This window comes from Pituophis catenifer, unplaced genomic scaffold (assembly GCF_029215685.1).
Source record: "Pituophis catenifer annectens isolate HBS135680 unplaced genomic scaffold, rPitCat1.0.hap2 SCAF_15, whole genome shotgun sequence".
Lineage (NCBI taxonomy): Eukaryota > Metazoa > Chordata > Lepidosauria > Squamata > Colubridae > Pituophis > Pituophis catenifer.
Window position 1 is genome coordinate 1292369 of NW_027256895.1, and position 26609 is coordinate 1318977.

Sequence of the window (26609 nt, forward strand, 5' to 3'; positions counted from 1 at the left end):
TCTCTTCCCTTCCTCCTCCTCCTTTTTCCCTCCTTCCCTTCCTCCTCCTTTTTCCCTCCTCTTCCCTTCCTCCTCCTCCTTTTTCCCTCCTTCCCTTCCTCCTCCTCCTTTTTCCCTCCTCTTCCCTTCCTCCTCCTCCTTTTCCCCTCCTTCCCTTCCTCCTCCTCTTTCCCTCCTTCCCTTCCTCCTTTTCCCTCCTCTTCCCTTCCTCCTCCTTTTCCCTCCTCTTCCCTTCCTCCTCCTTTTTCCCTCCTTCTCTTCCCTTCCTCCTTTTTCCCTCTTTCTCTTCCCTTCCTCCTCCTCCTTTTTCCCTCCTTCTCTTCCCTTCCTCCTCCTCCTTTTTCCCTCCTCTTCCCTTCCTCCTCCTCCTTTTTCCCTCCTTCTCTTCCTCCTTTTTCCCTCCTTCTCTTCCCTTTCTCCTCCTCCTTTTCCTCTCCTTCTCTTCCCTTCCTCCTCCTTTTTCCCTCCTTCTCTTCCCTTCCTCCTCCTCCTTTTTCCCTCCTTCTCTTCCCTTCCTCCTCCTCCTTTTTCCCTCCTTCTCTTCCCTTCCTCCTCCTCCTTTTTCCCTCCTTCCCTTCCTCCTCCTCCTTTTTCCCTCCTCCTCTTCCCTTCCTCCTCCTCCAGAGACACCCCAGGAGTGCATTAACAGATCCTCACCTTTATTGTCTGATGACCCCATATTTACATAGCCCAAAAGGCCCTTCCATCCAACAGCCCCACTGCCCCCCCCCCACCCCTTAAGGCGCACGGGCATTTGGTGAGGGGGCTATGCCTCCCCCTCCCGCCCGTCCCCAAATACAGCGAGCGTCCACACAGGGGGAAAAAATCTTAAGTAGTTCAAGCTAGCCGTGCTTATAAATAAGAAAACCTGCAGAACCTTGGGAGTTGTAAAACGGTGGGGGTCCCCTCGGGCCCATTTTCAGCCCGGGAAGGGAGCCGTAGGGCAGCCCAGTTGAGGTGCCCCTCCTCAAAGAGGACTAGGACCTTGTGTTCAGAGGAGGGCTGCATTCGCAGGCTGGTCAACCCGACCATCGTCTTCGGTGCCTCTTGGGCCAAAAGGAAGAGGAGGGGGTTGCCTGGTGTGGGTTTGGGCTGCCCCCTCCGTGCGGCCATCGTCGTAAGTGGCCGGACAATCAACCAGGAGTCCTTGGAGGGTGCTGGGGAAGGCCAGGGGGGCTTTTCTGTCCACCACACAGGTGAGTGGGGATCTTGGTCACCTGGGCCCTTCAGGACCGGTCCTGCTTCCCCCCTTCTGCCCCCCCCCTCAGGTGCTGCTCAGGTCCGGAGCCCCCGGCTGAGGACGTAGCGGGAAGCCATGGCCAGGTTCCAACGATGCTTCTCCAGGATCCGACGGCATTCGTCCCACGACAGAGAGCTCAGGTTGAAGAGCTGGTGGACCTGTGGGAGGGAAGGGAGGGAGGGAGGGAAAAGGAAGGAAGGGAGAAGGAAGAGGGAGGAAGAGAAGGAAGGAAAAGGAAGGATGGAAGAAGGAAAGGAAAGGATGGAAGGAAAAGTAGGGAAGGAGGGAAAACGGAAAAGGGAAGGAATAGAAGAAGGAAGGATGGAGGAAAGGATGGAAGGAATGAAAGAAGGGAAGGAAAAGGAAGGAGGAGAGGGAAGGAAGGAAAACAAGGGAGGGAAGAAAATGGAAAAGTAGGGAAGGAGGGAAAACAGGGAAAAAGGAATGGAAGGAATGGAAGAAGGGGAGGGAGGGAAGGAAGGAAAATAAGGAAGGCAAAGAGGGAGGAAGGGAAGGATGGAAGGAAGGAATGAAAGAAGGGAAGGAAAAGGAAAGGGAGAAGGAAGAAAAACAAGGGAAGGAAGGAAAGAAAAGGAAGAAAAAGGGAGGGAGGAATAGAAGGATGTAGGAAAGGATGGAAGGAAGGAAAAGGGAAGGAAGAAAGGAAAGGAAGGAAGGAAAAGGGAGGGAGGGAAGGAAGAAAAGGGAGGGAAGGAAAGAAGGAAAAGTAGGGAAGGAAGGAAAACAGAGGGTGGGAGGAAGGAATAGAAGGATGGAGGAAAGGATGGAAGGAGGGAAAAGGGAAGGAAGGAAGGAAAGGAAGGAAGGAAAAGGGAGGGAGGGAAGGAAGAAAAACAAGGGAGGGAAGGAAAGAAGGAAAAGGAGGGAAGGAAGGAAAAAGGAGGGAGGAAGGAATAGAAGAAGGATGGAGAAAAGGATGGAAGGAAGGAAAAGGGAAGGAAGAAAGGAAAGGATGGAAGGAATGAAGGAAGGGGAGGGAGGGAAGGAAAGAAGGAAAAGTAGGGAAGGAAGGAAAACAGGGTGGGAGGAAGGAATAGAAGGATGGAGGAAAGGATGGAAGGAGGGAAAAGGGAAGGAAGAAAGGAAAGGAAGGAAGGAAAAGGGAGGGAGGGAAGGAAGAAAAACAAGGGAGGGAAGGAAAGTAGGAAAAGGAGGGAAGGAAGGAAAAAGGAGGGAGGAAGGAATAGAAGAAGGATGGAGAAAAGGATGGAAGGAAGGAAAAGGGAAGGAAGAAAGGAAAGGATGGAAGGAATGAAGGAAGGGGAGGGAGGGAAGGAAAATGAGGGAGGGAGAGATGGAGAAAGGAAGAGAAGGAAAAGGGAGGAAGAAAGAAAGGAAAATATGAAAAGGAGAGGAAGGAGAAGATGAGGGTCACGGGGCAGCTCCTCTGGCCCCAGGCCCAAGACAGGGTGCCAATCCGCCCCCTCCCCCTTTGTGGCTCCCAGAAGCCACCACTGGGCACGGAAGCCCCTCCCTCCCCAAGAAATCCCCTCCCCTCCCAGGAGGCACAGCTGGAGCAGCCAGCCGGCCAACCCCGCAGGGGGGTCGTTGAGAGGGGAAGGCTGCTTCCCACCTTCAGCAACTGGACAGTTTTGGGGACCTCCCAGGCGTTCATCCGCAGGGCCTCCAGGCACTCCTCCGTGGTCACTCCATGCACCCGCTCTTCAACCTGCCGGGGGGAGGGGGCAAGGGGGCAGCGTTAGCCAAGGGGCCCAAGGCGGCCCACCCCCCAAACCCCTTCGCTTTTGGGCGGGTGGGGGGGGCTCAGAAGAAGAAACGGTGAAGGGGCTGCCAATCATGAGCACACGGGCCTCCTCCCCCCCCCCCGGCTAGCCTTCCAATGCCACTTCTTTGGGACTACAAAACCCATCTCCCCCAGCAGGGGCCAAACAGAATTCAGGGGGGACGATGGAACTGAGCTTCACTCTCACCCAGGCGGATTTGGGAAATCACAACAAAAATTAAATGTATAAATTGAATGAAGAACACATTTCGTATGGGTGGTCCTCGACTTCCGACCGATCGGCCCCCCAACACGTCCGCTGCTAACCGAGACCGTTGGGAAGTGAGTTTTGCCCCGTTTTGCGACCTTTTGGGCTGCAGCTGTTAAGTGAGTTGTGACAGTTGTGTTAATTTAGTAACACGGTTGTTAAGCGAGTAAGTGGCTTCCCCCACCTGACTTTGCTCGTCAGAAGGTCGCAAAAGGGATCACGTGACCCCCCTCCCCCACCCCGGGACACCGCGACCGTCGTAAGTACATGCCAGCTGCCAAGCGTCTAAATTTGGATCCCGTCACTATAGGGATGCTGCAGCGGTCATAAGTGCGAGAACTGGTTATAATATGTGACTTTCTCCCTGCCGTTGTAAACTTTGAATGGTCTCTTGTAACTTTGGACGCTAAATGAACCATTGTAAGTCGAGGACGACCCGTAAAAAAATTGTCCAAGGAGTTTTCTCACTGTCTTTTGGAGATCAGCTCTGTGAACATCTCCTGGTGGTCTCTTTTTCCTTTGTGGAACGCTTATTTCAAGCTCTCCAGTCCACTGCTGATCCCTCCCCGGGCCCCCTAACCCTGAGGGAAAATGACCCCCAAGCAGTCCAGATCCAGAAGGGGAGGTCAAGGCCCGGATGGATGCACTCACGGTACCCCCATTGAAGCCACGGGCATCCTCTTTGATCTTTTTACCTCTTTGATCTTCTTCTCGATCTCCCCCATGGTCAGCCTCTGCCCACCGGGAGGGTGTGGCCCCCCGGCACCTTTGGGGCCCGGCCGGCCCATCCGCTGGTCCTTCTCTTTGGCCCCCACGGCTTCCGCCTTGGGCAGCGCCCAGGAAGGCAGTGCCGGGTTCGGGATGCGCCCGGCGGGCTTGGGGCTGCGGCTATCCGGCTGGGGGGGCGATGGGAGAGGGGTGGGGAGGTCGCTGAAGCGCCGCTGTGGGGCCCGGCTGGGCCCGTCCGCCCGGAAAGGGGGGAATCTCGGCTTGTGACGCAGAATGGACCACTCGGAAATGGACTCCAAGCTTTTGGAGAGGCCTAGAGGGGGCAGCAGTGCGGTGGTTAATAAAAGGGGGGGGCAGAAGACCCCCCAACTACCCATGAAGGGGAAGGGGAGACTCACGGGCCAATTGCAGCAGCTGCTTGTTCTTGCTGGGACTCGGGGGACCCAGATTCCCCCCGCGCGATTTCGGCTTTTTTCTAGGAGAAAGGAGACAAACATCAATGTTCCGTTTAGTGACGGCCGATTACAGGCAGTCCTTGCCTTACAACCGTTCCTTTAGCCCCCGAAGTTAGCAACAGCATGGAAAAAGTGACATATATATATTTATATATATAACCGGTTCTCAGATTTATGACCGTTTGACGTTACAACGGCACACAAAGAAAGTGACTTAAAACCCGTTCTCACACTTATGACGGTTCGAAGTTAGAACGGCGTGGGAGAAGTGACATATAACTGGTCCTCGCACTTATGACGGTTCGAGGTTAGAACGGCGTGGGAGAAGTGACATATAACTGGTCCTCGCACTTACGGCCATTCGAGGTTAGAACGGCAACGGAGAAAATGACTTGCGACCGGTCCTCGTACTTATGACCCTTTGCAGCATCCCTGCGGTCACGGGATCAAAATTCGGGCGCTTGGCAACCGATGCATATTTACGACAGCTGCGTCGTCCCAGGGTCATGTCATCTTTTTTGTGACCTTCCCGGATGGCTTCCCCACCCCCCCCAAGCAAAGTCAATGGAGGAAGCCGAATTCACTTAATGACCACATGACTCCCTTAACAGCAGTTATTTTCTTCACAAGATGGGTTGTAAATGGAGCTGAAACACACCTAACAACTGTCTCGTTCAGCAACAGAAATTCTGCTGCTAATTGTGGTCGTAAACCGAGGACTATCTATAATTCCTTTCAGGGTGCAGAAATTAAACCGGGTGCCTCAGTTGGGCGCTGATCCCGCCCACGTGGCACCCCTGGGGTCACTGAGAGAGCTGAGGGGGGGATGTCCAGCTGCCCCCTCCCCTTTCGAGGCTCCTCTCCATTAGCCCTATTTACTTCAGCCTAGACAGAAAATGCAATACCACTGCTGGCCACCGGGTGGCAGGACACACCCCAAAACTGGATATTTGTTCTACAGGGATCCTAAGACCCTCTTTTTCAATGTTAAGTCTCTGTATCTGTGTGTGTGTGTGTCTATCTGTGTGTTTCCCTCTCCCCAACATACTCCTCCTTCTGGTCTGGAGACCCCCATCCTCGCTCAGGATCGATATCCCCGTGACTCAGGTGAAGGAAGGAGCTTCGGATGGGGCGGCTGATCCGCGGGGCTCCAACAGGGGGCGCTCCTTCCTCAACTGCTGCCACAACGGAAGACGGGAAGATGCCAACTTTGAGAGTCCGCTTGTTCTGCCCCCGCCACGTGGAGGATTCGGGGCTGGAAGGGCGAGAAAGGGGGGGGGAGATGAGAAGAATACACCCCAGCAGTCCCCGTTGGGGTCTAAGGATCCTAAATTTTTGGCGTCTTGGACTACAAATCCCATCGATTTAGGAAGGTTTTGGACGAAAGGAAATTTGTGGTATTTTTTTACTACATCTCAGCCGGAGCTCAATGAGTCAGGGACAAAAAAAATAAACCAAGATTGCTAGAAATCTTGACGAGATACTACATTGATGCTAGATAGATAGAGATTAGCAGGGAAGGGGGTTGGTCTAGATGACCTCATGGATCCCTGCCCTCCAACGACTCTGGGAAAAGAGGCGAGATCAAAAGCGAAGAACAGGCGGATTGTATATTGAGGACTAGAAACTTGGAAAAACAGAATGGAGTTGAAGGGATAGGAAGGTTGTGCAGATGGGAAGGGGGCTGAAGGAGAGCAGATCCCCCTCCCCTTCCCCCCAAAAGTGGGTCGCAGCAGCCCCACTCACCCGCCTTCGATAATAGTGACCGGGTCGTTCGCTTCCAGCCTCAGCCAGCCGGGCTCCCCAAACCCACAATTGGCCGTCATCTCTTTGGGACGGAGCTGCGTTGAACAGAGACACGGTACGGTCAAAAAAAGGCGAGATGGCCGTCGCTAAGCGAGACAGTCATTAAGTGAGTTCCTGACAACCTTCCTTGCCACACTTGTTAAGTGAAACCCCTGCCGTCGTTAAATAAGTCAAGCGAAAACGGCTTCCCCGTGGACTGTGCTTGTCAGAAGGCCGCAAAAGGGGATCATGTGACCACACGGGACGCGGCGACCGTCATAAATAGGAACCAGCGGCCAAGCGTCTGAATTTTGATCACGTGACTGTGGGTCTGGCAAACTCCCTGCCTTCCGGATGTGTGGCCTTCAGTTCCCAGAATCCCTAGCAGTGGTAGTGCATGGACACTGCTAAGAATTCTGGGAGTTGAAGTCCACGTATCTATATACCCCCTAACCCAAGGGACTCCAAACGTGGCCCCTTTAAGACTCGTGGACTTCAACTCCCAGCCTTCCCCAGCTCGCTATGGAATTCTGGGAGTTGAAGTCCATGTATCTTCATACCCTAGGACCTTCAAACATGGCCCCTTTAAGACTTGGTGGACTTCAACTCCCAGCATTCCCCAGACTGCCATGTTGGCTGGGGAATTCTGGGAGTTGAAGTCCATGTATCTTCATACCCTAGGACCTTCAAACATGGCCCCTTTAAGACTTGGTGGACTTCAACTCCCAGCATTCCCCAGACTGCCATGTTGGCTGGGGAATTCTGGGAGTTGAAGTCCACCAGTCTTAAAGGGGCCACGTTTGGTGGCCGCTGCCCTAAATTGGCCTGATGCCAGCCACCCGGAAGTCCCAACCTGGCCAGTTCTTGGCCAGACAGGAATCTAGATATTCCAGGCACTTCCTCCCCCCTCTTGCCCCCCCCCGCCCCCCAAACATCCCAGGTGCCACAGCTTCCACTCACCTCCTGCAACAGGTGGATAATTTCCCGGAATTTGGGCCTCTCTTCCGGGTTGTGAGCCCAGCATTTCAGCGCCAGGGCGTAGATGCTCCTGGGACAATCTTCCGTCCGTTCTAAGCGGCCTCCTTCCCGGTCTATTCTGATCATGATCTGGGGGTGTGTGGGGGGGTCAGGAAGGAGAAATAAAACATCCACGTGAAGGTTAGGAGCAAACAGAAGCTGCAAACCAGCTCAAAAGTCCATTTATAATTTTTAAAAATAGGGTGGTTTTTTTTTTAATGCTGTCTTCCTTATTTTGATTAGTGAGGCAATGAAGAGGCCTAAACATGCCTTCCTTCTACTATTTTCCCCATCACAACAGCCCTGTGAGGTGGGTGGGGCTGAGAGAGGGACGACTAGCCCAAAGTCATCCAACCAGCGCTAGAACTCACCATCTCCTAGCGATTGGCCCGCCAGCATTCAGATGGCTTTCATATTTAAGGCAGAACTAGAACTCACCATCTCCTGGGGATTGGCCCAAACTCACCCAGCTGGTTTTCGTGCCTAAGGTGGGACTAGAACTCCCAGACTCCTGGTGATTGGCCCAAAGTAACTCAGCCCCTTTCTCGCCTAAGGTGGGACTAGAACTCCCAGACTCCTGGTGATTGGACTAAAGTCACCCAGTCCCTTTCTCGCCTAAGGTGGGACTAGAACTCCCAGACTCCTGGTGATTGGCCCAAAGTCACCCAGCCCCTTTCTCGCCTAAGGTGGGACTAGAACTCCCAGTCTCCTGGTGATTGGCCCAAAGTCACCCAGTCCCTTTCTCGCCTAAGGTGGGACTAGAACTCCCAGTCTCCTGGTGATTGGCCCAAAGTCACCCAGTCCCTTTCTTGCCTAAGGTGGGACTAGAACTCCCAGACTCCTGGTGATTGGCCCAAAGTCACCCAGCCCCTTTCTCGCCTAAGGTGGGACTAGAACTCCCAGTCTCCTGGTGATTGGCCCAAAGTCACCCAGTCCCTTTCTCGCCTAAGGTGGGACTAGAACTCCCAGACTCCTGGTGATTGGCCCAAAGTCACCCAGTTCTTTTCTTGCCTAAGGTGGGACTAGAACTCCCAGTCTCCTGGTGATTGGCCCAAAGTCACCCAGTCCCTTTCTTCCTTAAGGTGGGACTAGAACTCCCAGTCTCCTGGTGATTGGCCCAAAGTCACCCAGTCCCTTTCTTCCTTAAGGTGGGACTAGAACTCCCAGTCTCCTGGTGATTGGCCCAAAGTCACCCAGTCCCTTTCTTCCTTAAGGTGGGACTAGAACTCCCAGACTCCTGGTGATTGGCCCAAAGACACCCAGCCCCTTTCTCGCCTAAGGTGGGACTAGAACTCCCAGTCTCCTGGTGATTGGCCCAAAGTCACCCAGCCCCTTTCTCGCCTAAGGTGGGACTAGAACTCCCAGTCTCCTGGTGATTGGCCCAAAGTCACCCAGCAGCTTACATGCCAAAGGTGGGACTAGAACTCACCGTCTCCTGGTTTCTAGCCTGACACCTCAAACACTACCAAACTGCCTCTAGACAGCAGCCGTCCTCAAACCTTTCCCCATTTTTATGTCCGTTTTATGCAGGAAGAAAAAATCAAGCAGAGGTTTTTTTTAATACCCCGTTGCCCGGCTGCCATCTTGACTTTTTTGCCCTCTTCTGGCAAAGCATTTCCACCCCTATCGCCATATCGGAAAGCACGGGGCTTCTGAACCGTTCCCATTCTGGCCCATAGCTGGCCGGCCCGTTACCACCTCCCAAGGTTTTACAGGTGACAGAGTCAGAAGGTACCTTGGAGGTCATCTAGTCCAACCCCCCTCCTCCCAAGCAGGAACACCCTACACCCTTGTCCAGTCTCTTCTGGAAAGCCTCCAGGGATGAAGCTCCCACAGCTTCCGAAGGCAACTTCTGTCCCGTGGGTCGATTGAGGTCTCGGACTACAATTCCCATCATGCCCCAGACAGGCTTCGGGCTCCTCTACCCACTAGGCCGCTAACCGTCCCCCTCCCCTCTCGGTCTCACCTGCCTGCCCGACAAGCCCACCCAGGGCTCCTCGCAGTAGGAGAACATCTCCCAAAGGGTCACCCCGAACATCCAGACGTCCGAGGCGCTGGTGAAGACGCCCAGGCGCAGACTCTCGGGGGCACACCTGCAAGGGCAGAAAAGGGGGGGGTGTCAGTCACCTGGTGGGGCTTGGGGGAAGCCCCCACCCCAGCTTAGCTGGGAAGGGCAGGAGGGGGTGGTTCAAATGAGTTACGCTGGTGTTAAAGTGAAGTGGTCCTCGGTTTATGACCACAATCGAGCGCCCAATTTCTCTCTCCCTTAGCCATAGAAATTGGGGGGGGGAGCCTCAATTGCGGTCATAAGTCGAGGACCACTTGTACAAGTAGTCCTCTACTTACAACAGTGACCGTTCAAAGTTACAACGGCTCTGAACAAAAGTGACTTCGTTAACGACCATTTTTCACACTGCAGCCTCGGGATCAAAAATCAGACGCTTGACAACTGACTCACATTTATGACCGTCGCAGCGTCCCGGGGGAGGGGGTCACGTGACACCCCCCCCTTTTTGGCGACCTTCTGACATGCGAAAATCCACGGGGGAAAGCCTGATTCACGTCACCACCGGGTGACTCGTTTAACAACGGCCCCAGTTCGTTTAGCAAATGTCGTAATCGTGAGGCCAAGCTCACTGAACACACGTCTCACTTCGCAACATAACTTTCGTTGTGGTCGTAAATCGAGGACTGCTTGCATAAACCACCAATCCTTTAGCACGGCTTGAAATATAAATCAGGATAGATAGAAAGCGGAAGAAAATTGGCAAGCCGGGATTCGCTCTTTAAGCTCAAACAGACCATGATTTGCAAAGGGGTTAGTTAGTAAGAGGTTGATCGGTGTGTTTCTCTGCTCGGGGATCCCCCCATCATTTCACCCCTCCCAGCCCAGATCTCCCCCATAAATCCTGGCATGGTACGTTCCTTCATTCAGGTCTTGACAATACATGGCAAGGCGCTAGTCCTCATGACCTCTGACGGTTCACCAGCCGCCTGAGAAGATGGAGGGGGGGGAAAGAGGTGGTTAAATCCTTCCCCGCTCCGGGGAGCCTTACCAGGCAAACGGGATGCGCCGGTGGGCTGACATCACGTAGCGGTCACTCTTGCTGGACAGCGGGCGCATCAGGCCGAAATCGCCAATCTTGGCGTGGTCCTCGGAGACCAGCAGGATGTTACGGGCGGCCAGATCCCGGTGGACGAAGAGCTTGGACTCCAGGTAAGCCATGGCCCCCGCCACCTGCACGGCGTAGCTCCAGAGCTGGTGCAGAGGGAAAGGCGGCTGGAGCCGGTCGTAGAGCGAGCCCAGCGTGGCCAATTCCGTGACCTGCCGAGAGAAAAAGGGGTTAACTCCCACGGATCCGTCGCCTCGTCTTCTGAACCCCCAAAATAACTCGGCAGACGTTCGGACCTTCCTGGTCTTCAAACCCAGGAAAAGATTGGAAGGAGACTACAAAAGTTAACAGAATATCAGTTGGAAGGGGCCTCAGAGGTCATCCAGCTCAACCCCCTGCTCAAGGAGCAGACCTCATGCCATTCAGGCCAATGGTTGTCCAATCCTCCAGTGTGGGAGCCCCCACCACCTCCGGAGGCGAGTCCTTGGCCTTCCCCCTTACCATCTTGAGGGGCTGGGTGAGCACCACGCCGTGGAGGCGGAGGAGATGGGGGTGATCCAGGCAGCACATGGCGTTGACCTCATTGAGGAAGTCAATCAGGGCCCCCGGGTCGGAGGAGATGTCCGAACGCAGCGTCTTCACGGCCACCGGGATCTAAGAGAGGCAAAGAAAGGTCGGCTACAGGCCGGAGGAGACACAACGCTCGCTGTCTCGCTGGATGCCAGAGTCAGATGAGGGGATCACCTCTTGGTCTCCTTCCAATAGTGCAGCTTTATATGGGGAAAGTTCTAGAAAGGGCAACCTGTGCGAAATACAGTGGCCGGATTACTAACCGGCACAAGAATCCAGAATCTCATGATTCTGGTGGGCTGAAAGATCTCCGTTGGCTGCCAGTTGCCGATTGGGCCTTCAACGGCTCAGCATTGGATCACCTGGAGGTGCCCTTTCCTTCTCCCAATATTCCTGGCTATTCTGATCTGCAAAAGTCTTTCGGAAATACAGGGAAGGTCCTTCTCCTGGGGGGCGGGGGGGGAGCTGGGATGCAGAATACGCTCCCTGACAAACTGCAGCGTCTTCCCCCCCCCCAGGACAGACCGCAATTTCTGTCACTAAGTGAGACGTCTGTAAAGCGGATTTTGCCCCATCTCACGACCTTTCTCCAGTTGTTAAGCGAATCCCTGCGATGGTTAAATGAGTCACATGGTCGTTTAAAGCGACTCAGTTTCCCTCTGGGCTTTGCTCGGCCGAAGGTCGTAAAAAGAGGATCGCGTAACCCTGGGACGTTGCAACAGTCATAATGAGGAGTTAGTGGCCAAGCGTCTGAACTTTGGACACGTGACCGTGAGATTGTTACGACGGTCGTTAAGTGTGAAAAAACGGTCGTAAGTCACTTTTTCCAGTGCTGTTGTAACTTTCATCACTAAGTGAACCGTTGTAAGTCGAGGACTGCCTGTAATGACACGGGCGCCTAGTTCGGCCAGGCGCAGGCAAAGAAAGCCAGGGTCCCTCTTGCTTAGCAGCAGACGGACCAGTGGGCCAGGTGCTTACCAAGGCGCCGCCAGGCGCGTGCCACTCGGCGCGGTGCACCACCCCGAAGCATCCGTCGCCCAGCCTCTCGCAGATGTGAAGGTCCCACTCGCTGATCAAGCATTTGAGGGAGGCGTCCGTGTCCAGCCGGGAAGGGGCCGGGGGCTGGGAGTTGGGGGTCTCTTCGTTTTCTGGGCTTCGCGCCCCCGTGAACATCTGGCAGGGGCAAAAAAAAAGAGAAAGGGGCACGGTGGCACCACTGCCTCTCGCGATCCCACGAAGCAGCTGCCCGCCAGAGAATTTAATGCCCAAATCTCGACAGCTCTGGGCCACTGAGAAGAGGCAGGAAAACGTCACTGACAGAGTCGAAAAGCAACAGCACGACACAGGGCGTCCTTGAGTTGTGACCGTCATGGAGGCTGTCTGCCAAGGGCATAAATTGTAATGAAGGAAGGGAGGGAGGGAGGGAGAGAGGGAAGGAGGAAGGACGGAAGGAGAGAAAGGGAAGGGATGGAGAAAGGGAAGAAGGAAGGAAGGAAGGAAGGAAGGAAGGAAAGAAGGAAGGAAGGAAGGAAGGAAGGAAGGAAGGAAGAAGAAAGGAAGAAAAAGAAGGAAGGAAGGAAGGAAGGAGAGAAAGGGAAGGGATGGAGAAATGGAAGAAGGAAGGAATAGAGAAAGAAAGAAGGAAGGAAGGAAGGAAGAAGAAAGAAAGAAAGAAGAAGAAGAAAAAGAAGGAAGGAAGGAAAGAAAGAAAGAAGGAAGGAAAAGAAGGAAGGAAGGAAGGAGAGAAAGGGAAGGGATGGAGAAATGGAAGAAGGAAGGAATAGAGAAAGAAAGAAGGAAGGAAGGAAGGAAGGAAGAAAGAAGAAAGAAAGAAAGAAAGAAAGAAAGAAGAAAGGAAGAAAAAGAAGGAAGGAAGGAAGGAAAGAAAGAAAGAAGGAAGGAAGGAAAAGAAGGAAGGAAGGAAGCAGAGAAAGGGAAGGGATGGAGAAATGGAAGAAGGAAGGAATAGAGAAAGAAAGAAGGAAGGAAGGAAGGAAGAAAGAAAGAAAGAAGAAGAAAGGAAGAAAAAGAAGGAAGGAAGGAAGGAAGGAAAGAAGGAAGGAAGGAAAAGAAGGAAGGAAGGAAGGAAAGAAAGAAAAAGAAAAAGAAAGAAAGAAAAAGAAGAAAGGAAGGAAGAAAGAAAGAAAGAAAGAAAGAAGAAGAAAGGAAGAAAAAGAAGGAAAAGAAGGAAGGAAGGAAAGAAAGAAAAAGAAAAAGAAAGGAAGAAAAAGAAGGAAGGAAGGTAGGAAGGAAAGAAAGAAGGAAGGAAGGAAAAGAAGGAAGGAAGGAAAGAAAGAAAAAGAAAAAGAAAGAAAGAAAAAGAAGGAAGGAAGGAAGGAAGGAAGGAAGGAAGGAAGGAAGAAAGAAAGAAAGAAAGAAAGAAAGAAAGAAAGAAAGAAAGAAAGAAAGAAAGAAAGAAAGAAAGAAAGAAAGAAAAGGTAACTTGACTTGGAACAGCTGACATTTCACAAGGAGTCCTTTAACCCCATCGACATCCACATCTGTCTCTCCCAGGTCCTTGGGAAGGAATTGATAGGGGGATAAAAAGGCCAAATCGAGTCTCAACATCTGGATGACTTTGAACGCCACTATAATAATCATACAGCTTCCATCCCGCAGTGACAGCTTTAACATCATCAAGCAACCACATCTGCCTATCCTAAGGTTTTTGGGAAGGGGCTCCATCGGTAGACAAATATGCCAAGCCCAGTCTGAACATCTGGCTCAGTGTGCAGAGAACCATAATAGCGAGAGGCGCCTTGGGTGCAATCCCAAAACATCTGGAGCACCCCTGGAACACCATCGGCATTGACCAAATCCCCATCTGTCAATTGCAAAAGGCAGCTTTGCTTGGGAGAGCTGACATCCTTCAGGGATACCTTCAAACACACCGTCAAATGACATCTGTCTGTCTTAGGGGTTTGGGAAGGACTCCAGAGGTGGATAAACAGGCCGAATCCAGTCTGAACATCTGGCTGACTTTGCAACCAACCGTAATAATAGAGCTTCCATCTTTAATGGCCGCCCTAAGTCTTCGGAGAGGGGTGGCATATAAATTGAATTAATTAAATTAAATTAAATTAAATTAATACCATCAAACAACCACATCTGTCTGCACAATCCAAAGCGTACTGAAGATGTCTCCACGAATGGGGATGAAACGTTTGCAAGCACATCGCCAAACTCGGAGCTCAAACCAACAACAGAACATCTGTCTCTCTTAGGGGTTTGGGAAGGACTCCAGAGGTGGATAAAAAGGCCGAATCCAGTCTCAACATCTGGCTGACTTTGCAACCAACTGTAATAATAGAGCTTCCACCTTTAATGCCATCAATCAAACAAATTCCAGGTGTTTGGGAAGGACTGGAGAGGTGGATAAAAAAGGCCGAATCCAGTCTCAACATCTGGCTGACTTTGCAACCAACTATAACAACAGAGCTTCCCTCCTTAAGGCCATCAAACAGCCACATCTGCTCATTAGGGGGTTTGGGAAGGAAAAGAGAAGTGAACAAAAATATAATAAAATCCAGTCTGAACATCTGGCTGACTTTGCAACCAAGCATAATACAAGGGCCCACCCTTAAGAGCCATCAATCAGCCACAGCTTTGGGAAAGTGGGTAAACAGGCCAAATCCAGTGGGAACATCTGTCTGACTTTGCAACCCACAGAGTAATAACAGAGCTTCCCTCCTTAAGACCATCAAACAGCCACATCTGCCTATCTTCGGGGGTTTGAGACGGACCGGAGAAGTAAACAAAAAATATAATAAAACCCAGTCTGAACATCTGGCTGATTTGGAAACCAGCTGTCATAAATAAAAATATAGCTTCCATTCCGCAACGATGCCTTTTATTTAACGCATCAAAGGCGCACATCTGCCTATTTTTAGGAGTTTGGGAGGGCCTCCAGAGGTGGCTATCAAAGACCAGTCTGGACATCTGGCTGGCTATAAAACAACTGGTAACAACCACAACAATACACAACAAGCTCATCCTAAACTTCCTTCCAAACGGCAGGCAGGAAGGGCATATTTTCGTCGCCAACCGAGCAAAGCCAGCCAGCTTAACTTGTTCCGGTGCCCTCCAGGTGTGCAGCCAACGAAGATTCGCGGAAAGGTCTTAAAGGCAAGGAAGAAGACGGCAGACACGGGGTGCCGTGTTTGCCGCCAGTATCCGCGGGGGACATGACAAAGTCATGAGGCCACACGGCTCAAATGACAGCGGACGGGGTTTGGCTCCCTCGCCGTTGCCAATGCCACCGTTTGCGTTACTTGCACAATGCGGTGATGGGTGGACGATCCTCGGGGCTGGCTGAGGTTGGCTGTTTGCTAGAGGACGTTTCATGGGCCAAGTAGGGAACAGCATCAGTGCTAGAAAGGAAGGGTAGCGGGGAAGTTGCATTTCTAGTGTAGGGTTTCCTGCCTAAGCAGGGGGATGGACTAGAAGACCTCCAGGGTCCCTTCCAACTCTGTGATTCTATTCCTCAGTTGGGTCATGAAACGTCTGCCAGAAGATCCCCCCCAAACTCAGAAAGCACCCAGAGACCCCACAATCATCCTCCTCCTCCTCCTCCTCCAACCCCACTCCCTTCCAGCACTGATAATGTTCCCTAGTTGGGTCACGAAACATCTGCAAGAAAACCACCAAGCTCAGAGATCCCCCCAGGATCCTCCCCCCCAGTTCAAAGCTACAAAGATTCTCCTCTATTGGCAAGTTGGGGTATCACTGCCCCCCACCCAACCCCCCAAATAAATCCACTTGTCTTTCGCTTCCCCAAATCTGTCCCGGGGAACAGCCGGATTCCCACGGTTGCCGAAATCCCAGGGCGAGCGTATTATACGAAGCCACCCACCCGGCGTGTCTCTTCGAGGGAGGGTCCCCGGCGCTCACCTTATAGACCCAGGATTTGGGACGCTGGCTTTGACCCCTCCGGCGTTTCAAGGCCTCTTCGAGCCGCCGCTGACCTGTAAAATAAAATTTCTCAGTCCAGGGAAAAAATGAATTCGAACCCAAATCAAGGATGCCGGCAAGACTCCTTTGCCTCGATGGGCGACTTAAGGGGGCTTCGTGATCTCTTGGAAATGATTCCAAATATAATATTCCTTTCTATAGGTCTGGGGTCATTTTTAAGACTCGTGGACTACAACTCCCAGAATTCCTCAGCCAGCCATTTTTTTCCCCACGCTTTGCTGAAGTCAAGATATATTACATCTACTATCGCATTCCCACCATCTATTATTAAGAAACTTACTCTATGGGGGAAAAAAAAAAACGTGATAAAGTTGTCTATTTACATTTCTTCTTGTCCTGTCCGTGTTGAATTCTGGGTAAATCTTTGCCGGCTGAGGAATTCTGGGAGTTGAAGTCCATAAGTCTTAAAAGTTGCCGAACTTTTATTAGGAAGAACTAATAGATAAGATTTTAGAATACGCTGAGATGGACAGATTAACAAAAGAAATCAAGGAAAAAGAAGAGACAGAATATTATAGAATATGGAAAAATGGTATAACTGGCTTAAGACTAACCATAAAGAACAATAACTAATAGGAGAAAAAAATAGAAGTACAAAATAGTCATGTATCATATGTCCGGAGTGGAATAAAAATGTATATAACATGAAGGTGGAAATGTATAATCGTAATGACATAACTAAAATGTATAGTTCTCTATAAGGGAAAAAGGAAAAAAAAAAAAAAGAGAAAAGGAGAGGAGGAAGATGGAGTAATAAATTAAGATAAAGGGGAAGAAGAATTAAAGTAATAACTGGAAGACCACTATGAAACAATGCTTAAATATGAAAAGTTATTTATATGTTGTATGTTGTGTAAATGTCCAATATGTGTTTTAATAAAATTACAAATTAAAAAAAAAAAGTTGCCAAATGAAGGGAGGGAAGATGCTATTTTTATCCACTTGATAGCCATTCTCGGAAAGGGGGAGACCTTTATATCCAATATAAATAGACCTTCGTCCCTTTTGAACCCCTGTATCACACCCAGCTTTTTCTTTCTGCTGCTTCATGAGGACTAGAAACTTTGGAAGCCTTGTGAGAGATGGCATCACTGATTGCAGACTCCTCCGTTACAGGCATCCTCGACTTGCAACCGTTTTAGCGACTGTTCACAGTTTACAAACGGCGCTGAAAAAGGTCACTAGCGACCGCTTTCCACACTTGTGACCCTTGCAAAATTCGGACTGCTTGGCAACGGACTCATATATATGACCGTCGCAGTGTCCCAGCGGGGGGGGGGAGGCTGTCACGCGATCCTCATTTTGCGACCGTCTGACCAGCGAAGTCCATGGGGGGGAAGCCGGATTCACGGAACCACCGTGCGACTCACTTAACAACCGCAGTGATTCACTTAACGACGGTGGCCAGAAAGGTCGTAACACGGGGCGAACATTCACTTCACCGCCACCTCATAAATTTTGGGCTCTGTTGTGGTCATAAGTTGAGGACTACCTATTTACTTACTTACTTACTTACTTACTTACTTACTTACTTACTTACTTACTTACTTATTTATTTATTTATTTATTTATTTATTTATTTAAAACATACTTTTGAACTCTGGTTTCATCCTCCTTTTGTGCCGCGCACCCTCCCCGGTCTTTCCTTCCTGTACCTCATGAGGACTAGAAACTTTGGAAGTCTTGTGAGAGGCGTCAACTCTGAGCAGAGATAACGCGCGCTACCACGCATCACAACTCCACGCTCCCCGCCTCACCTGGGCGCCCCAGGCCGATGCGGTCCAGGTCGAAGGGCTTGACGTAGTCAAAATGGCTGGGACGGGTGACGTGAAGCTCATCTCGGATCCTGGTATAAAACTGCTCCAGTTGGATTTCGGTCAGCAGCTGCAGCAGCCATTCGGTCCCGTCGTCCGGCGCCATCGGGGGGGCAGGGGTGTGGGGGGCGGCTACGGGGTACAGGAGTAGACAAGCCCCACATTAGGGGGAAAGCGGAAGGAGGACTGCCCAAAAGTCAGCCAAGAATTTGTTGCCAGATGTCAGATTAACTGGTTGCCAGAAATATATATATTTTTTAAACAATTCTTCTCCTGCTAGAGGCATGCAGCTTGGCTCGCTGGCTAGAGTGATCTCTCTCTCTCTCTCTCTTTTTTTTTTTAGTAGATCTGTGGTCTGCCCACAGATTTGCAGAAGTGAAAACTATTATTTATGACTTTCTCGGGTTGTTTTGCAAATACGTTGCAGCAGAGATAATTTCCTTGTGTGGGTAACCACACTGGGCTAAAGAGTTTTGTATTCTGTTCTGTTCTATTCTCTATATACTATTCTCTGTCTTCTGTATTTTCTGTATTCTATGTTCTATTCGGATCTGTTCTGTATTTTATTTTCTATTCAATTCTATTCTATATATTTTATATTCTATCTATTCTGCATTCTGCATTCTCCTATTCTATTTTATTCCATTCCATTCCATTCAATTCTTACTTATTCTATTCTACTCTGTTCTGTTCTGTTCCGTTCCGTTCTGTTCTGTTCTGTTCCGTTCTATTTCTATTCTGTTCTGTTCCGTTCCATTCCGTTTCGTTCCGTTCCGTTCCGTTCTATATCTATTCTATTCTATTCTATTCTATTCTATTCTATTCTATTCTATTCTATTCCATTCCATTCCATTCCATATTTTCCAATCTATTCTATTCTATTCTATTCTATTCTATTCTATTCTATTCTATTCCATTCCATTCCATTCCATTCCATTCCATATTTTCCAATCTATTCTATTCTATTCTATTCTATTCTATTCTATTCTATTCTATTCTATTCTATTCCATTCCATTCCATTCCATTCCATTCCATTCCATATTTTCCAATCTATTCTATTCTATTCTATTCTATTCTATTCTATTCTATTCTATTCTATTCTATTCTATTCCATTCCATTCCATTCCATTCCATTCCATTCCATATTTTCCAATCTATTCTATTCTATTCTATTCTATTCTATTCTATTCTATTCCATTCCATTCCATTCCATTCCATATTTTCCAATCTATTCTATTCTATTCTATTCTATTCTATTCTATTCTATTCTATTCTATTCTATTCTATTCTATTCTATTCCATTCCATTCCATATTTTCCAATCTATTCTATTCTATTCTATTCTATTCTATTCTATTCTATTCTATTCTATTCTATTCTATTCTATTCCATTCTATATATTTATTCAATTCTATATTCTATTCCATTCTCTTAGCTGGCATCTTCCAACTGTGAGGAATTATATCTCCCATCGCCATGCCTTTGTTAGAAACTTCCCGTCTATTTGCCCTTACAGTTGGAAACATTTCCTAGAGTGTGTTATTTGCATTTTAAGTCCCGGAAAGCCCCCGTAATCGCTGGGAGGGGGACGAGTCTAAGGTTCTAAGGCTAAGAAATGAATAAACAGATGCCCTCCTCTTCTCCAGATAACGCTAATCAGCCAAAGTGGAAATGTCCGCGTGCAAAAGGGATCGCTGGGGAAGGGGCGTCAGAGGGGTGGGGGTGGGGGTTCAAAAAAAGTCAAAATGACCCCCCTCGGAGCCCCTGTCTCTTTTTTAACAGAATAACAGTGTTGGAAGGGACCTTGGAGGTCTTCTAGTCCAGCCCCCTCCTCAAGCAGGAGACTTTACACCATTCCAGACAAGTGGCTGTCCAATCTCTTCTTAGTAACCTCCAGTGATGAAACAAACAACCACAACTTCTGGTGGCAGGCAGTTCCGCTGGTTAATTGTCCTCACTCTTAGGAAGTTTCTCCTTCAATTCCAGGTTGAAGGTTGCTTCTCTCCTTGATCAGTTTCCATCTGTTGCTTCTTGTCCTGCCTTCTGGTGCTTTAGAGAATAGGTGGACCCCCTCCTCTTCTTTGGGGCAGCCCCTCAAATACTGCTCTCATGTCCCCCCTAAGTCTTTCTTTTCATTAAACTGGCCAATCCCAAATTCCTTGAGCCATTCTTCCTATGTTTTAATCTCCAGGCCTTTAATCATCTTAGTTGCTCTTCTCTGCACTTTTTTCCAAACTCTCAACCTCTTTTTTGTAATTAATTATTATTATTGTTTATTGGTTCGATTTATATATGCCGCCCTTCTCCGGAGACTCAGGGCGGCTTACAATGCGTTAAGCAATAGCCTTCATACTTTTCTATATACCTGCTTAGTAGGGCTTTCGGGGACCCCCTAAGCGGTGTTCTTTTTTATACAAAGTCAGCTTATTGCCCCCACAATCCGAGTCCTCATTTTACCTACCTCAAAAGGATGGAAGGCTGAGTCAGCCTTGAGCCTGGTGAGATTTGAACTTGCAGTAATTGCAGGCAGCTGGTGTTACTTAACAGCGCTTTAGTCTGCTGCGCCACCAAGGCTCAAGGTTGTAATGTGGTATTTTGTGTGTACGTGTGTGTGCATATCTGTCTGTCTGTCTATCTATCTATCTATCTATCTATCTATCTATCTATCATCTATCTATCTATCTATCTATCTATCATCTATCATCTATCATCTATCTATCTATCTATATCTATCATCTATCATCTATCATCTATCATCTATCTATCTATCTATATCTATCTATCTATCTATCTATCTATCTATCTATCTATCTATCTATCTATCTATCATCTATCATCTATCATCTATCTGTCTGTCTATCTATCTATCTATCTATCTATCATCTATCATCTATCTATCTATCTATCTATCTATCTATCTATCTATCTATCTCTATCTCTATGTATCTTGACAGATCTGAACACTGGACCCTATCTAACAAAATGAAATTGAGTGTAGAGAAAAGTAAAGTCTTTATACTTAGGTAAGAAAAACCAAAACCACAGATATAAACTGGGGGAAACCAGGCTTAATAGCATTGACTCTGAGGAGGGATCTTGGAGTCTTAGTGGACAACCAGTTAAATAGGAGCCAGCTCATGTGCAGCGGCAGCCAAAAAAGCCAATGCAATCCTAAATTGCATGAACAGAGGGATGCAATCAAGATCAAGGGAGGAACTAATACCACTCTATAAAGCCTTAGTAAGGCCACACCTATAGTCCTGCATCCAGTTTTGGTCACCACACTATAAAAAAGATGTTGAGACTCTAGAAAGAGTGCAGAGAAGAGCAACCAGGATGGTGAGGGGACTGGAAGCGAAAACAGACGATGGACGGTTGCAGGAACTGGGCCTGGCTGGTCTAGGGAAGAGAAGGACCAGGGGAGACATGAGAGCATCTCCCGATATTTGAGGGGCTGCCCCAGAGAAGAGGAAGGGGGTCAAGCTGTTTTCCAAAGGCCAGAGAAGAAATAATGGATGGAAACTGACCAAGGAGAGATTCCACCTGGAGATAAGGAGGAATTTTCTGACAATGAGAACCATCAACCGATGGAACAGAAGTTGCCTTCAGAGGTTGTGGGAGCTTCATCACTGGAGGCTTTCAAGAAGAGATTGGACTGCCACCGGTCAGAAATGGTGTAGGGTCTCCTGCTTGGGCTGGGGGTTGGACTAGATGACCCATAAGGTCCCTCCCAACTCTTAATTTGTTAATATCTATCTCTATACCTACCTACCTACCTCCTACATCTATCTATCTATCTATCTATCTATCTATCTATCTATCTATCTATCTATCTATCTACCTACCTACCTACCTACCTATCTCTATTAATGTTGCCAGGTGTCCACTATTTGAGCGGACAGTCCGCTTTTTTCATAGTATGTTCACTATTTTTTTTCACAAAATAGTGGACATTTTTCTTATTCAAAAGCTTTATGATGAAATTAAAATGTAATTTAATATTTTACATATTATTATAATATATTTGAATTTTAAGTAAAGTTTTGAAGTGATTATTTTAATACGTGTTAAAATGTTTGTAAGAAAATATATAATTTAATTGTAATTTTTTTTTAATTTTTTTACTACTTAACCCCGCCCCCCCCCCCCCCCCCCCCCCGCTTGTCCGCTATTTTTTGGAAGCAGACCTGGCAACCCTAATCTCTATCTATCTATCTATCTATCTATCTATCTATCTATCTATCTATCTATCATCTCTTGTAAGTAAACACACACACACACAAAATATGGTACAATGTGGCTTTTTTAAAAGCCTCGTAGCCGCCATCTTTTCCTTTTTTGACCCTATTCCCTTCTCCCATTACCCAGCCTTCTGAGTCTATCCCCCCCACCCCTAATTTCCTGCATGGGAGCCCCCTCCCCAGTAAAGTCTTCCCAGCCAGATGCAAACATGCAGCTGGGTCATTTGGTCATATTGACACACCGGATACCTTGTGTGGGTTTGTGTGGGGAGGGGGTCCTCAGCTGTCTTTGTGAAGAGGCTGCCAGAGGCCCCTCCCCTGGCTTGAGTCCCTGTATGAAAAGCAGCCCAACCACCCTCTCTCGCAAGTGGGGGGGGGGCAGGGCTGTCCCACCTCTCTCCATAGGGCTGGGGGCCTGCTAAAAAAAAAAACCATTTCTTTTTCCAAGATTGGATACAGCAAGAATGAGGAGGGGGCTGCCCTCAGAGGGGTGGGGGTCTTTCTCCTGATAGCCCTGGCAGCTGGAACTGGCCCATCGCCCTTAGATCCATCCCTTCACCCCCACCCCCGTGGCAGGAGTCCTTAATCCAAGCCACCGAGGGGACCCACAAGTGTCTCAGCTGGGCATCTCTGCCAAGTGGGCAACCCCCCCTCCCGCCCCATTGCAAAGGCTGCCCTCACCCAATCCTCTGCCCCACCCCCCTTGCCAGAAACTGCCAGGGAAGGGGAGGCATTAGCTGGCTGTTAAGGGGGCTTTCCCACTGGGGCCCCTGCAGGTTTGCAAATGAAAAGGAATTTAATCCCGCTAATGTTTTTTTTAACTCCCCCCCAGGGGATCATTTGGCTCTGCAGGAGGCATAAGAGCCCCCCCCCCAGAGACTCTCCTGATGCCAGGGCTTTTTCATGCATTTCCTGTAATCCGGCATCATAGAATCAGAGTTAGGGGTCTCTCAAGGACATCTAGTCCAACCCCCTGTTCATGCAAGACCCACTAAGGATTGGAGACTTCAACTCCCAGAACTGGAGCGACAGATATTCTCTTTTGGCAAGCCTCCCAGAATTCCCCAGCGAGAGTGCTTTAAGCTGGGTGGACTTCAACTCCCAGAATTCCCCAGCCAGCTTTTCTTAAATCGGATGGACTTCAAATCCCAAAATTCCCCAGCCTGCATGCTTTAAGATATCTGGACTTCGACTCCCAGAATTCCCCAGCGAGAGTGCTTTAAAATGGATAGACTTCGACTCCCAGAATTCCCCAGCCAGCATACTTTAAGATATCTGGACTCCAATTCCCAGAATTCCTTAGCCAGCCGTGCCTTAAGATGTCTAGACTCCAATTCCCAAAATTCCCCAGACATCAAAATGTCTGGACTCCAATTCCCAGAATTCCCCAGCCAGCCATGCTTTAAGATGTCTGGACTCCAATTCCCAGAATTCCCCAGCCATCATAGATGTCTGGACTCCAATTCCCAGAATTCCCCAGCCATCATAGATGTCTGGCCTCAAACTCCCAGAATTCCCCAGCCAGCCATGCTTTAAGATGTCTGGACTCCAATTCCCAGAATTCCCCAGCCATCATAGATGTCTGGACTCCCATTCATCCACATACACCTCTTCCGTTTTCCCTTTCACAAAAACCGTCCTCAGGATGATTTCGTCAACCAGATTCTTCTGTTGTCTTGACTCATTTCATTTCATTTATTTATCACAAGGTGTCCTCGACTTACGACAGTCCGTTTAGTGACCGTTTGAAGTTACGACAGCACTGAGAAAAGGGACTTAGGCCCGTTTTTCACTCTTACAACCGTTGTAGCATTCCCATGGCCATGGGAACAAAATTCAGATTCTTAGCAACTGACTCGTACTTATGACGTTTGCAGTGTCCTGAGGGCACACGATCCCCTTTTGCGACTGCCTGACAAGCAAAATCCAGGGGGAAACCAGATTCACTTAACAACTGGGTTACTCACTTAACAACGGCAGCGATTCACTTAACATCTGTGGCAAGAAAGATTGTAAAACAGGGCTAAAATTCATTTCACAACTCTCTACTTAGCAACATAAATTTGGGCCTCACTTGTGGTCGTACGTCGAGGACTATCTATGTACAGAGTAACTCTCTCCTTTCCACATGTTCAATACCAGACAACCTTTTGAATAAGCATCATTATTATTATTTTTTTAATTATGGAATGATTAATTGTATTAACCAGTGGAACTGCTTGCCACCAGAAGTTGTGGATGCTGCATCCCTGGAGGTTTTCAAAAAAACCAGAGTGGACAACCATTTGACCAGGATGATATAAGGTCTCCTGCCTTGAGGAGAGGGCTGGACCTACGACCTCAACTGAGTCCAAAGCCTCCGTTACTAAACGAGACAGTTGTTATGTGAATTTTTGCCCCATTTACAACATTGTTAATTCAATCACTGCAGTGGTTAAGTTAGTAACAGCGTTATTTTAAATGACTCCTGCTTTCCCCGTTGATTTTGCTCGTCAGCAGGTCGCCAAAGGGGATCCCCGGGGACACTGCGACCGTCATAAATACGAATCAGATGCCAAGCATCCCAATTTTAACCCACAAGACTCCGTAACAGTCAGAAGCATGAAAAATGATCATGTCCCTTTTTTTTTTCCAGTGCCGTTGTAACTTCAAACGGTCACTAAACGAACTGCCGTAAGTCAAGGACACCCTGTGTAGGAGACCTCCGAGGTCCGTTCTAGCCATTTAGGACTCTATGGTGTAAGCCGAATATTGTTGAATTTTTCAGGCGGGGGAGAGAGAGAGCTTCAAAGGGATCTCTGACCTCATCAGCCGCTGATCAAAAAAGATCTCCGGGATCCAAAAAAAAAAAAAACCCTTTCTAGGTCTTCCCTGAGTCGGCCTCGGTTGTCCCCATCTGCGAAATGGGCACAAGCCCCAGGCCGAATCGGCGCAGAGAAAGACAAATATTACAAACCCAGGACAGGGGAAATTAAAGGAGTGCGTTGTGGAGGTGTATGTGTCACGAAAAAGTTAATATACAACTCCAAAGGCGCCTTGGGGGAGCTGGCACGGGGCCAAGGCCGGAGTCACCCACGGAAGAACCTGGGGGTGGGCTGGCGGGGGAGAAGGAATGTCTACATTTGTGCCTCCTTCCCCTTGCAAAAACAGGGCTTTTATTTGGCCCTGATAATGATTACCTGCCACGCCAGGTGAGCCAACGCTCCAAAACTTTTTTTCCCCTGCCTGGAAAAAAAAATCCTGGGTGGAAAAGGAGACGGGGAGGGGAAAGTGGGGGGGGGAGAGACCAGAGGGGAAGGGAAGGGGTGCAGAACTGCTGGGGGAAAAAAAAAAAATCCCAACGCAGAACCAGAAGCCAAGCGGACAGATTTAATTTCTTAATTAAGAAATTTAGAAATCAAACGGAGGAAGGGAGGAAGGGAGGGAGGAAGAAAAAGAAGGAAGGAAGGAAGGAAGGAAAAAAGAGGGAGGGGAGGGAGGGACGAAGGAAGGAGATATAGGTTAGATTTATTTATTTATTTAGTGTATGGCTGGTCACACACAATATTAAAACACTTCATTTTTACAGGTTAAAACAATTAAAACAATTTTAAAAAAGCAGTAAGAGGTTAGAAAGAAAGAAGGAAAGAAGGAAGGAGGGAAGAAGGAAGGAAGGAAGGGCATACAACTGGCCGGAGAAAGCGGGAAAGGACCCCCCCTCTTTGGAAGTTTTGGGAGACTTCTATACCCCCCCACCCCCAAATTCTCTGCCCCCCCAAGCCCCGCTCACCTGCGATCCGCGGAGAGAGTTTCGCTCCGTCTGTTGTGGCAGCCGAATCTGCTTTCTTTTCTTCTCTCTCTCTCTCTTTCTTTCCTTCCTTCTTTCCTTCCTTCCTTCCTTCCTGGACGGGCAGCCAAGGAAGGCGGGCGGCTCCCCCACGCCTCCCCCGCGCCTCACCTGGCCGCCAGGTGGGAGGAGGCGGAGGCGGGGTTGGGCAGGGACAAGCTGCCCGCCCGGGGCCGCCGGGACTTCCCACCTGCGTGGGACAGGTGAGGCGCCACGCAGGTGGGGGAAAAAATCCCGCTGGCCCGCAGGTCGCTTTCCCCCCCCCCCACTCCTACCACGGTGGTTTCTCTCTCTCTCTCTCTGTCTGGAGACCCCCGGACCTGCTTCTGTGCGTGGGTGTTTTTTGCGCGTTTGTGTCTTTTTTGTCTGTGTGTTTTTGGGTGCTCGCGTGTCTTTTTGCCCTGCGTGGTGTTTTTTTCTTTGTCTTGCTGAGGGTCGACTTGGATGGCTGATGGATGGATGGCGCTGCGTGGGTCTGGGGGCTGCGGGAAGCCGGCGGAGAGAGGATGCGGGAGGGCTGGGTGGGCGCCGGGGAAATTAGAATTGAATAGAATAGAATGGAATGGAATGGAATGGAATGGAATATTGGAATGAAGAGTAGAGTAGAGTAGAGTAGAGGAGAGGAGAGGAGAGGAGAAGAGAAGAGAAGAGAAGAGAAGAGAAGAGAAGAGAAGAGAAAGAAAATATGGAATAGAATAGAATAGAATAGAATAGAATAGAATAGAATAGAATAGAATAGAATAGAATAGAATAGAATAAGGAATAGAATAGACTAGCGTAGAGTAGAGTAGAGTAGAGGAGGAGAGGAGAGGAGAGGAGAGGAGAGGAGAGGAGAG

General features: G+C 49.1%; 1 protein-coding gene across 1 annotated transcript; it reads right to left on the bottom strand.

Moving 5' to 3' along the window:
* Positions 1–1275: 1275 nt before the first annotated feature.
* On the bottom strand, positions 1276–25772 carry TNK1 (tyrosine kinase non receptor 1). Its single transcript, XM_070954522.1, has 14 exons — positions 25717–25772; positions 17650–17838; positions 15812–15885; positions 11900–12094; positions 10853–11005; positions 10295–10563; positions 9205–9331; positions 7182–7328; positions 6183–6277; positions 5485–5691; positions 4380–4456; positions 3948–4294; positions 2835–2930; positions 1276–1398 (listed from the first exon to the last, which is right to left on the bottom strand). Exons 2-14 carry the CDS (start codon positions 17810–17812, stop codon positions 1276–1278), a joined length of 2073 nt encoding a protein of 690 aa, XP_070810623.1. The 5' UTR covers positions 17813–17838; positions 25717–25772.
* Between the last annotated feature and the right edge of the window lie 837 nt (positions 25773–26609).

Excerpts from the sequence above, each read along its gene's own strand:
- TNK1 (XM_070954522.1), bottom strand. The coding sequence starts at position 17,812 with ATGGCGCCGGACGACGGGACCGAATGGCTGCTGCAGCTGCTGACCGAA. Across the intron at positions 7,329-9,204 it reads TGGGCTTGTCGGGCAGGCAG|ATCATGATCAGAATAGACCG; the intron begins GTGAGACCGAGA and ends ACACACCCCCAG. Across the intron at positions 4,295-4,379 it reads GCAGCTGCTGCAATTGGCCC|GCCTCTCCAAAAGCTTGGAG; the intron begins GTGAGTCTCCCC and ends TGCCCCCTCTAG.